The sequence below is a fragment of the Camelus ferus genome, chromosome 20, assembly GCF_009834535.1.
Source record: "Camelus ferus isolate YT-003-E chromosome 20, BCGSAC_Cfer_1.0, whole genome shotgun sequence".
In the NCBI taxonomy this organism is placed as follows: domain Eukaryota; kingdom Metazoa; phylum Chordata; class Mammalia; order Artiodactyla; family Camelidae; genus Camelus; species Camelus ferus.
In genome coordinates, this window is record NC_045715.1 from 21,272,162 (window position 1) to 21,285,027 (window position 12,866).

Sequence of the window (12,866 nt, forward strand, 5' to 3'; positions counted from 1 at the left end):
TTTGAATGATGCCCATTGTGACTGGTATGAGGTGATACCTCATTGTAGTTTTGATTTGCATTTCTCTGATAATTAGCAATACTGAGCATTTTTTCATGTGCCTATTGGCCATTTGTATGCCTTCACTGGAGAATTGCTTGTTTAAGTCTTCTGCCCATTTTTAGATTAGGTTTTTTTTTTTTTCTTATTAAGTTGTATGAGCTGTTTATATATTCTGGAAATTAAGTCCTTGTCAGCCTCATCTTTTGTAAATATTTTCTACCGTTCTGTAGGTTGTCTTTTAGTTTTGCTATGGTTTCCTTTGCTGTGCAAAAGCGTGTAAGTTTAATTAGGTCCCATTTATTTATTTTTGCCTTTATTTCTTTTGCCTGGGTAGATTACTCTAGGAGAACATTGCTAAGATTTTTAAGTCAGATGATGTTTTGCCTAAGTTTTCTTCTAAGAGGTTTATTGTGTCTTATCTTATGTTTAAGTCTTTAAGCCATTTTGAGTTTATTTTTTGTATATGGTGTGAGGTAGTATTCTAACTTCATTGATTTACATGCAGCTAGCTGTCCAGTTATCCCAACATCATTTGCTGGAGAGACTGTCTTTACTTCATTACATGTTCTTGCCTCCTTTGTCAAAGATTAATTGACCAGAAGTCTGTGGTTTTATTTCTGGGATTTCTATTCTGTTCCATTGGTCCATATGTCTGTTCTTGTACCTGTACCGTGCTGTTTTTATTACCATAGTTCGGTAGTATTGTCTAAAGTCTGAGAAGGTTATTCCTCCAGCTTCATTCTTTTTCTTCAGTATTGCTTTGGCAATTCTGGATCTTTTGCCATTCCATATACATTTTAGGATTATTTGTTCTAGTTCTGTGAAAAATGTCCTGGATAATTTGATAGAGATCACATTAAATCTGTAGATTGCTTTGGGTAGTATGGTCATTTTAACAATATTAATTCTTCCAATCCAAGAACATGAGATATCTTTCCATTTCTTTAAATCATCTTTAATTTCCTTAGTCAATGTTTTGTAGTTCTTCAAGTATAAATCTTTCACTTCCTCGGTCAGATTTATTCCTAAGTACTTTATTTATTTATTTATTTGGATGCAATTTTAAAAGGGATTGTTTCTTTACTTTCCTTTTTGACTATCTCTTAGGCTGTATAAAATATATAGGAGATGAACTATAAAACAGGCAGATAAAGTTTGACTAGTATGTTGGGTTCAAATACTGCTTTTGAAAAGAAAAGTTGTGACTGAATTTCAGGAAACTATTTTAGAGGAATTGATGGTTCTTTGTGAGTGTGTAGCTTGTCTTCTTAAGGTCTAGACATTACCTGAAGACTATACTCAGTTGGCCCCCCCAAATACTGGAGCGCTAAGGCTGTCCCTCCAGAGAAATGTGGGTATATACTGAAGACACATGTGGTTCACATAACTGCTGTTGTATCCACTGAGACCCACTGAGAGAATGATGACTTCAGTGGGAAAAGTTCAGTGAAATTCTTGGGATAAAAATAGAATGTATTACTTTGCTAGGGCTGCTGTAACAAAGTACCACAAATGAGTGGCTTAAACTAGAGAAGTTTGTTGTCTCACAGTTGTGAAAAGTACAGGTCTGAGATCAAGGTATCAGCAGGACTATACTTCCTCTCAAAGTACAGGAAAAGGTTCTGTTCCATGCCTCTCTTCTAACTTTTCATGCTTTGCCAGCAATCTTGAACATTCCTTGGCTTGTGGGACCAAACTCCATTCTTGATATGATGTGTGCATGTTTGTGTCCAGATTTAACCTTTTTATGAGGACACCAGTAATGTTGGATTAGGGACTCACCCTACTCCAGTATGACCTCATCTTAGCCAATTACATTCATAAGGACCCTAATTCCAGATAAAGTCACATTCTGAATACTGGGGATTATGACTTCAACATGTGACTTCTGAGGGGTATGGGTTGGTGGTGGGGGACACAATTCTACCCATAATATAGAGTATGCAGAGGAGGAAATGGGAAACAGGGAAATATAAATAGATTATTTAGATAACCATTCTGAGAAGTTTGATTATGAAAAGAGAATGAGTTAGGAGAGTATATTAGAGGACACAGAGTTGATGAAAAATTGTATTGTTTTAATTTTAATCTGGGAAAGATTTAAAAAATTTTTAGGTTTATGGGGAGAAGCTTGTACAAAAGCTAAGAGGAATAATTGGTGGATCCAAGTACCAGAGAGGCAATACAGGATGGATGTGGGGAAGAAGAATTGGTGCTTCCTGTAAAGGAAGAGGAATATTTCTTTTAATATAACAAGGAGGAAGGAATAATGGCGAGGTGCACAGTTAAATAGGTTTGTTATTTGCATACAGTACCCTTCTGATAGATCCTTCTTTTTCTTCTTCTTCCTCTTACAATTATATTTTTATTCAAAGAGGGAATATAGTCATAAACTGAGAATAAGGGCATAGTAGAGTTGGAAGTTTAAAGAAAGTGGAATTTTTTTTTTACTGAAATTGCCTGCAAAATAAGGGAATGCAAATGGCTGGAGATGCATAGGAGGATTATCAGATAGTGCTGGTGTCCAAGAATTGATATATAGATACACATGTATGAAGGAAACAATCTACTCATTTGTGTGGGATGTTATAGCAGGCTAAGCTGCCAGTATAAGAAATGGATAATTAGATTAATTTGGAATTTTGCCAAGTTGATGTGACAGAAGGACAATGACACCAGTATTTTCATTTATTAGTAAGAGAATACTTCAAATTATTAGCCATGGCACCTAAATAAGAAAGGGCAGGAAGTGAAGTCAGGAGTGACTCATGATCAGGAGAAATTGAGGGGCCTAATGGAAGTGTCACCCTGGAAGAGAAGCAGTAGCTAAGTAATCAAGGACTGGAGTTTACAACTCCAGTTTCACCTGTATATTCAGTTGTGGATGTCATTTGCAGCCAAACGTAAGGGGAGAGTGCAGCAGGAAGGATGAGAATCAATCACAAGTGACAAATATCGAACATATAAATTGATTGAGATATAAAAGTTTATTTCTCACAGAAAAGAATTTGAGAATTGGGCATTGGAGTAGATCCATGGAGTTGTCAATAATGCAAGTTCATTTTAATTTCTCTGACATCCATGTCATATTACAGGGTCATATGTGTTCTTTGAGTTCCATCCATCATGACATATTACAGCCAGAAGAAAAAGTAAAGAAGAAAAGACACAATTTCCTTTTAAGAACACATCTTTATAATTCAGCATTTAATACACCACCATCATTTAGTCATATACAACAGGGGAGGCTAGGAAATCTAATATTTATATGAGGCTATCATAGGAAAAGGTAATAATAAGAAGAAATCTATAACTAAAGAAGAAGGGAGAAGTGATATGGAGGACAATTGTTAAGTCTGTGTCCCAGAGCTTCATCTTGAGAATGATCCAGTAAGGAGTAGAAAAAATCAATTTATATCTCATTGCGGGAGAATTGTGATCTTCATGGGGTCCCCAAATAATCATTTTTCATGGAGAGGTAGGCATATGAATTACAACATCAGTAGCTTTCTCCTTCCCCTGGACAGATGGTTAGGGGGCCTGACTCAGAGGACCAAAGTCTGAAAAGTGGCCTTAGGACACCATAGAATGTATTCTGGGGAAAGGTGTAAATGTGGGATCCAGCTGTCATGTTATAGAAAGATACATCTCCAGCCTCATAATCTAGGAATATCCCTACTCTAAGGAGAGTTTCTTTTAGAATAAGAGGCGTTACTGGGGAGGTGAGGGCCCAGTATTCTCCCTTGTAGAGCCTAATGGCCCAGAAACCATTCTGTGGGGACATTGTGACTCTCCCCTTCCTTGTTACATTATCCCTACAAATTCCCAAGTCCCAGGATAGCATGTCCTCAACCTGTACTTCCCAGTAGAATCTCCCTGAACTGATGTGTGGCTGACCCAGCACACAGGGAAGGGAGTCAAATCTCTGTGGGGAGCTGGGTAGATCTTGACATGTTTCTTGCCAGGTAACTTGTCTCCCTTTTTCAGACAGGAGGAGGGCAGGATGGGCAGTGGCTGCATCCAGGGTCACGTTTACTGCAAAGACAAGTGGACCATCACGTTTCTGGGAAGGGTCTTAGTAGGCCTGGGCCAGAAGATTCCCATTCTGTGAGGACTCCTCTGGCCCTGGGTAGACCCAGCTCACTTCCACCCAACATTCTTCCAGACTATCCCACAAAGGTCAAGGTCCCTTGAAGATCATCATAGGCTCACCAGCTTTGAATTCTTCTTTCCTCCAATCTGCAAGGAAAAAATAAACATGAGAACCCATCATATGAAAGATGAAGCTGCCTGTCTGTCCAAAATACTATGAGTATAAATTCCCTAGGATTAACTCAAAGGTAATAGCAACCAAAGAATATACATTTTCAAACCTTGAACTTCTTTTTACAGTCTACTGAATTATGTCTGACTTGAGATACCAATGTTACTCCAGTATAAATATCTATAATCTATTTAGGATGTTTGAGAGGAAGTAGGGAACACAGTGTGTCTGACCAAATAACTTAATTTTCACTTAGTTTCCTTAGATTTTAGCAGTTGAACTGCTCTACACATGCTCAAAACACAATGTAAGATGCAATTAAAAAAACAAACAAAAAAACTGCTAAAATTTAATGTTTTAAAGACATGATTATCTGTTAAAATATTGAGTAATCTATGACATTCATTTTGTATATGCTTTGGAGTTCCTTTGATTTTCAGTATATTGTTTCACACACTGTAAGTGTTCATTTAAGGTATCTTCAATAATAGGACATTCTTCATCAGATTCCACATCACTCACCAGCATATAATGGTGCGTTCCTCCAGACTGCAAAAGAACAAAATAGGAAACCCTTTACCTTCTTTTCTTCCCTATTTTCTCTCATTGTCTTTCCCGTTTCTTCCTGTCTTTGACCTATTTCTTCTTTTGAATCCCTTGGACTTCCTCTATCCATTCTGTATTGCTTTCGTATTCCATTTCTTTCAAACATGATAATAAAAACGGTCAGGTGTAAGACAGGTAGAAATATAGAAGCAAGAAAAGGTGGGAGGGACAGAAGAAGAGCAAGAAGGAGGGAGCAGCAAATAAAGACAAGAAAGAAGGACGGAGGAGAGGAGGAAAAATATGCTGAATCACTTCTCATTTATGCTTCAGAGAGAATACATTGAAATTACAGAAATTTAAATAAAGAAAAACAAATCCTTCTTTGCTGAATATAAACATTTTTATTTTACTTTTGCATCCTATCCTCCTGTTATAGGGGCAAAACGCAAGAGAGTTGGAAGAATGGAGATTTCTGAGAGATAAGCATTACTCACCAGACATGAATTGAGCCTTCCTCCTATCTGAGAGAAAATACATGAATACGCATATATTTGACAGGATTTCTTAACATTATAAAAAGATGCAATTAAAGCCATACATCTGCTAATGTCTGTGTCTGCATATTGGTCAAGTAATGCACATTTAAAAAATGATGAGAGAAATCTCTAAAGTCCATTCCAAATGAAAAATTTGCTTCAATTTGAAGAATACTATATAATATGAAGGGTCATGAGACAATTCTTCTAGTGAGGTACTAAAAAGTGTTGTAGGAATACCTTACGAAATAGCGTTAGCCTGCAGAGATACAATAGCACTGAAGTTTCTTGAGTGAAAAATGCAATGCAATATAAAATATCCTGAAAACAATTTGTTGAATATTGTTTGAGTGGATTAAAATAAAAATGAAAGAAGAATAATAACGAACGTTGGGAAGAGAAAATAAGCAGGGAAAATAAGAAAAAATGTTTACAGACATTGGACCACATGAGGGTAAGGCCAAAAGAAGGGAACTAACAAGTCACAGGTTTACATGTGACATTAGTAATAGACAAATACATAAAAGGCCAACAAGAGAAATTTATAGTAGATTAAGTGTGTAAATTAAAAGGAAAACCTTCTCTCTCTCACCAGGTTTGGAACCTAATCCCTTACTTTAAAAACTGGGGCAATGTTATATACATAACAATGGACACACCATCTCAGAAGACATGCTCAAGGACCCAAGTTAAAGAAAGGTTTCTACTAAACAGGTAAAAATACATTCTTTGTAGTCTAATCCCCTACATTTAACCAACCTTATAATGAAATTATCTGGAAGATAGTAACTTAAGGCTATATATAAAGGAAGGGAAGAAAACAAAGGGAAAATATTTCTACAAAATACATCTTCAAAAAAAGTCAGAAAAAGGTTACCAATTTCATACCAATTTCATCCTGAAGGAGTTCTGAAAAGTAAATTAAAAAAATACTCATGTAAATGGCAAGGAAAACCAACATAGAAAATAAAAATATGAATAAAATTTAGAAGCATGGAATTCCTAATTCAAAATACAGACCAAAATACATATTTAGTAAAATAATTTTATGACAAATGTTATCTTGGTAGTAGTATATTGAAATAGATTTTTAGTTATGCAAATATTTCTAAGTCACATTAAACAACATGTCTTTAAGTGAAACGTAATATGTATAATTAGTGGTAAATAAATGTGTAAGCCCTGTGAAGGCCTTTTTAGAAGATGCCACAGCCATTGAGAAAGTGAATGACTATCTGTAGGGTACAATGTTTTTGCAAGTCTGATGGTTTTTAATTCTTTGCATTTAACAAAATTGTGATAAAATTAATTATGTTGTCAATTGATAGGGTTTTCAAGATAAGCTCTGAAAGCCTGAACGCTCATTCCTATTTTATCATCTACTGCAGGAAGTCAAGGAATTGAGAGACATGGCTCTAGCCAAATTCGTTCCGTTCTTCACAGTAGAGAATTTCTCAGCAAACAGATCTTTTGTAAACCAACAGAAAATGAAAGGAATAAAATTGATGCTGATGACTGGCTCATGTATGTGGGGGAAATGCAATTCAGAAAAATGAGTTAATGGAGGAAAACAAATGCTCCACTCATATGAGCAAAGTGTTAGAAAGCTGTGCTTTGTATACGAACTTGATCTCTTTCCTGTAGTGTAACTCTAGGCTTTATTGATGTCCCTTGTAAATCTCTCATGCAATTTCAAGACTAGCTCATTTATAGAATGGACATTTTGTTGAAAGACAGCATTTGGCAGTCCTTACAACTTACAGAATTTAAGTTTTTATGTACTATGCACACATTTACTTGCCCTACACTCTTGGAGGAAACCTCTCAGGTGGTGTTATATCCACTGTGTGGTCTTTTGACTCATCTCTCTTGTATTTGCTAGACTAAAACATCGGTGAACACTGATCTCTGTCTTTCAAGTTATAACCTTCCCACATTTAGATGCCTTTTAGGATATAATTCCTCACTTGAAAAGAAGGTGGAAAAATATTATCTCATATACATTCCTATTAGGAAAAACTCATCATTGTGATTTAAATATCAGGAAAGGAACAGAAAAGAGGTGTTATGTAGCAGTAAAGAGGGATCTCTATTAAATGAACCCATCTTGGAGAAAAGTGATAGGTCAGAAGTTTAAAATACCCAAATTTGACACATATCTTAGGGATAAAATTCTGTTCACCAAAAGACCCTGTCTTCTTGATTGCAATGACTAGAAATGTGAAAGAGGTAACAATGGCATATATTGAATAGCAAATGAAGATGGATAACCTAAGTTGGAAGGGTAAGATACATGACGTAAAGTCGTGTAAAAACACATCTCTGTTTCCAGTAAGGGAGTTGATCATTAAGAGTTGAAGGCAAGGGCACAAGAAATACATGAGAAAATCACAAGGTACACAGTGGAATGCATTATTCGTACTTGCCTTTTCTCTGTTCACTCGAATCTAAAAAGAAAAAGGAAGAAGTAAACAATTCATTCCAAATCAAAGCATAATGTCAGGGAGGAAGGAGAACAAAAATTGGGATCCCTTTCGTAGTTTACTCTGTGGTGCAACTTGTGAAAACTGGAACCATAAGGTTCCAATGGACATCTGACCAATGAGAGGCAATGTTGTTTTACATCCCTCCATCACTTCATGTAAAGGGAACTAAATTAAGAAATGAAACCATAAGAGGAGATAGGGCAGGAATTCTTTGGGGATGTACAAAATCAGTCATTCCTCTTTCATTGGGCCATCCTTCTTCACAATAAAATGCAGACATACACACAGGGATGAGACAGGCACTTAAAAAGTGATGAGGAAGCATACACCCATGTGTGCAAAACTGGATCTGTAGCAGTAGCCGTATGAGACGTACGACATACATTAAAGAGATACACTCTTAAATTCCACTCCCAGGAAAACAAGAATATAATAGAAATAGTCCTGAGAAAGGGAGAATATTAAAGTTTGAATAATGTCTCTTGCAAGAGAATAGTGCTTGTGTCCTTCACTCAATATTTTCAGTATTGGGAGAGATATTTGAACTTTCTTTGAGATATATAATTCTTCTAAAAATATTTAATGGGATTTGCAGTTTGCTGACTTGATAATTGTGTGAACGAATGCAAAAGAATAAAGAATAATGAGTAGGGTTGGAGTTTGTTTTAAAAAGGCAGGAAAAGTTAAGTAATACATGTAGATATCCGGCAATATTGTTCATATGTTCAAAGATAGGGGAAGAGCCTAAGTTTACACTTCACTGGAGGATGATATCATATACTACACAAGCTTGGAAAGGGCAGTGAACAGGGAAACTTAGCACTTTCGATGTCTTCTCTCATCACTTAAGGTTTTGAAGACATATCAAGTGCATGATGTAGTGGCCCCTCAAACTTGGAATGCCCGACAGAGGTACTATGTTTGGAAGTTTCCTACAAATATATATAGGATAGAAACCATCTCCCTATCAGCTTAATGCCTTTCATCTCACCACCTTCCTAAGAAAATCATGGCAAACCTGTGTGATGCAGAAGAATCCAGTCTTTATAGGGAAGGCATGGCGTGAAATGCGAAGAGAAGGAATGGAAAAGTAGAGAAGGGAGGGAGACAGCAATGGACAGAACTGAAGTGAGAGGAGTCCAACACCGAAAAATTTGGGTGGAACTAGTAGACATGCGGAAGAAAGGTATTCCAAAGCAAGGCATATAGATAAAAAAGGTCAGGAAATGTTAAAGACATCAAGAAAGCAGTCATTTTAAAGGGAGTCAAGAGAAAAGGGATATCAGAAACTTTACCAAGCCTTCTCCGAAGTTCTTCTGAAAAATAAATGGAAAAATAAATGTAAATTTCATGGGACATAACTACAGAAAGAATTCAAATTTACTGAAAAGTTTATATTTAAAATTAGCCATATCCAGTTTCAAACACACACACACACACACACACACACACACACACACACACGTTGGCTCATAGGTCAGTATTGGCCAGAGATATGCTATAGTGCACGAAAAGGGGAGAAATGGAGTTAATTTAATTTATTGAAAAACTTTAGGTATATTAGTTCTGATGTTCAATTTGTAAACTTATTCTTGATCCCTTTGATAATATTTAGGTTCCTGTTGTTCCATTTGTTACCTTTAGTATGGTCGTTGGATGCTTTTAAATATATTAGTCAATTCTCATCATTGTGGTGAGTAGCTTACACGAACTTGCCACAGACACCGTATGAGGCAATACTGAAACACTGTTCCTAAAGGTAATACAAGGTCCGTTTCCTGGTGCCTCTTTTCACAACGTTATTTCCACTGATTAATTTGCAACCTTGTATTTGAGTTTCTGTTTTAATTTAATGCATGGATGAATCTTATCTCAACCAAATCACATGGGTGCTGAATCCAGGAGAGAGAAAAGAATGGTTTCTCTGAGAGAGATTCTGTGTCCCACCACACTTTCATTGTGCTTCCTTCTATCTGAGAGAAAATATCTAAACATACATACATGAAATAGGCTTTCTGAGCATTATAAAGAAGCTACAACCCAAACTCCACATCTCTTAATTATTATTGTTTCAACATTTTCATGTGCCACCCATTTGGTCGTTAAATAGGTAGATCTCTGAAATCCAGTCCATTGAAGACATCAGTACAATATAAGGAACAGCGTGCGATATGTAGGGATATAAAGTTTTAAGCAATTCTTGTGTTATGGTATTAAAAAGAGGTGTAGAATATTTTAGAACGTTGACTCAGTCTTTAGTGATATATCATCCATGAAGTTCACCTGAGTGAAACAAGTACGTATAAAGAACCCAAAGGAAGAGTAATTTGGTGAATTAGTAATCAAATGGGTAGATGTGAAACTGAAAGAAGAGTAATAACTATGGTTGGTACTGAAACTGACCAGACATGATCAGGCAAAAATATTTGTATACATTGGATCACTTGGGAGTATGGTCAAGAGAAGTGGACTAGCAAGCCTCAAGTTTAACCTTACCATCAGTTATAGACTAATGTGTAAGTCAAAAGGAGAAACATGAGAGCCTTGTGTTCAGGCAGCCACAAGCAGACCTTCACAGTGGAGACCTGCTCCTAACATGCTCCATGGTTGAGTGGAGCTGGTGGTGAGACTCCCCAGTTAGAAAAAACTCCTGATGGGGCTCCACAGATGGCATTGAGGGTGAGAGAGAGAGAGAGAGAGAGAGAGAGCACAAGAGAGCAAGTGAGAGCTGCCTGATATGGCTCTGTATATCTTACGGTGCTTAAAATATTTTGTGATTTTAAGTGCACTGCTGGGACGCATAGGATGTCACCTACAGAGGACCACTTCTCCAAGGTCGAGAAATGTAGCTGGCCTACCGCATACATGAAAATGCCAGTAGCAATTTAGACAAAATGAGATGGCAGAGGAATATGTTCCAGGTGAAGGAACATTATAAAACCCTAGAAGATGAACTAAATGATGTGGAGATAGGCGATGTACTTGAAAAAAGAGTTCAGAGTAATGATCAAAGAACTTGGGAGGAGAATGGATGCATAGAGGTAGAAATGAGAAGTTTTTTAACAAAGAATTAGAAAAGATAAAGAACAACCAAACAGAATTGAAGAATACAATAACTGAAATGAAAAATACGCTAGAAAGAATCATTAATAGACTAAATGAGGCAGAAGAACAGATTAGTGAGCTGGACAACAGAGCAGTGGAAGTCACTGCCACTGAACAGAAAAAAGAAAGAAGAATGAAAAGAAATGAGGAGAGTTTCAGAGACTTCTGGGACAACATCAAGCTTGCTCATATTCATGTTATATGAGTCCCAGAAGGAGAAAAGAGAAAGAAGGGGCCTGAGAAAATATTTGAAGAGGTAATAGTGGAAAACTTTCCTAAGAAAGTTAAGAAAGAAAAGAGTCATCCAAGTCTAGGAAGTGAAGAGAGAACTAACCCACAGAGAAACACACCAAGACACAATGTAATCAAATGACAAATTAACTATAAAGACAGAATATTAAAGGAACGAGGGAAAAGCGACAAATAACATAGAAGGGAATTTCCATAAGGCTATCAGCTGATTTTTCAGCAGAAGTTCTGCAGGCCAGAAAGAAATGGCAAAATATTCTTAAAATGATGAAAGAGAACAACCTACAATCAACAAGACTACCTAACAAGGGTCTCGTTCAGATTTGACGGAGAAATCCAAAGCTTTACAGACAAGCAAAAGCTAAAAGAGTTCAGCACCACTAAGCCAACCTTACAACAAATGTGAAAGGAACTTCTCTAGGCGGAAAAGGAAAGCCCGAAACTACAAGCAAGAAAATTATGACCGGGAATAGCTCCCTGTAAAGGCAAACATACAGTAAAGGTGGAAACTATCCACACACAAACTAATAGGGAAGTTAAAAGACTAAAGTAGTAAATCATCTGTATCCACAATAAACAGGTAAAGAATACATAAAACAACTAGGTGTAAAATATAAAATCATAAACGATAATTGTGAAAGGAGGAGAGTAAAAATGCAGGGTATCTAAAGTGCATTGGAAATTAAGAAATCATCAAACTAAAACAAGCAATTATCTATCTATGTATCTATGTATCTACATGTCTATCTATTAGATAGATAGATAGATAGATATGTATATATAGACTGCTATATATATATATAGACTGCTATACAAACACCTCAAGGTAACCACAGAAACAAAATCTATAATAGATATACACACAAAAAGGAAAGAAGAATGCAAACGTCATATTAAAGATAGTCATCAAATCACAAGAGAAGAAAACAAAAGGAGAAGGGGAAAACAAGACCTACAAAAACAAATCCAAAAAAATTAAGAAAATGGCAGTGGGAATATACACACTGATAGTTAACCTTAAACATAAATGGGCTAAATGCTCCAATCAAAAGACATAAAGAGGCTGAATGGATACAAAAACAGGACCAGTATATATGCTGCCTATAAGGGACTCACATCAGATCTAGAGACAAATGTAGACTTAAAGAAAGGGGATGAAAAAGGTATTCCATGCAAATGGAAATCCTAAGAAAGCTGGATACTTATATCAGACAACATAGACTTTAAAATGAAGAGTGTTACAAGAGACAAAGAAGGACACTACTTAATGATCAAGGGCTCAATCCAAGAAGAAAATATAACAACTATAAATATATATGCACGCAACATAGGGAGACCTAAATTATAAGGCAAAGGTTAACAGACATAGAAGGAGAAATTGACAGTAAAACGAGAATAGTAGGCACTTTAACACCCCACTTACATCAGTGGACAGATCATACAGATAGAAAATCAATGAGGAAACACTGGCCTTGACACATTACAGCAGATGGACTTAATTGACGTCTAGAGAGCATTCCATCTGAAAGCAGCAGAATTATCGTTCTTTTCAAGGTACATGGAACATTCTCCAGGACACATCCCATGCTGGGCCAGAAAGCTAGCCTCAGTAAGTTTAAGAAAACTGAAGTCGTATCA

General features: G+C 36.4%; 1 protein-coding gene across 1 annotated transcript; it reads right to left on the minus strand.

Moving 5' to 3' along the window:
- Window positions 1-3,050: 3,050 nt before the first annotated feature.
- LOC116658242 (butyrophilin subfamily 1 member A1-like) lies at window positions 3,051-6,293 on the minus strand. The gene is made up of 5 exons (XM_032462761.1): window positions 6,277-6,293; window positions 5,347-5,373; window positions 4,829-4,855; window positions 4,255-4,281; window positions 3,051-4,077 (listed from the first exon to the last, which is right to left on the minus strand). Exons 2-5 carry the CDS (start codon window positions 5,351-5,353, stop codon window positions 3,542-3,544), a joined length of 597 nt encoding a protein of 198 aa, XP_032318652.1. The 5' UTR covers window positions 5,354-5,373; window positions 6,277-6,293; the 3' UTR covers window positions 3,051-3,541.
- Between the last annotated feature and the right edge of the window lie 6,573 nt (window positions 6,294-12,866).

Excerpts from the sequence above, each read along its gene's own strand:
- LOC116658242 (XM_032462761.1), bottom strand. Across the intron at positions 4,282-4,828 it reads GAACGCACCATTATATGCTG|ATTGGAGGAAAGAAGAATTC; the intron begins GTGAGTGATGTG and ends TTTTCCTTGCAG. Across the intron at positions 4,078-4,254 it reads GAAAGAAGAATTCAAAGCTG|TAAACGTGACCCTGGATGCA; the intron begins GTGAGCCTATGA and ends TTGTCTTTGCAG.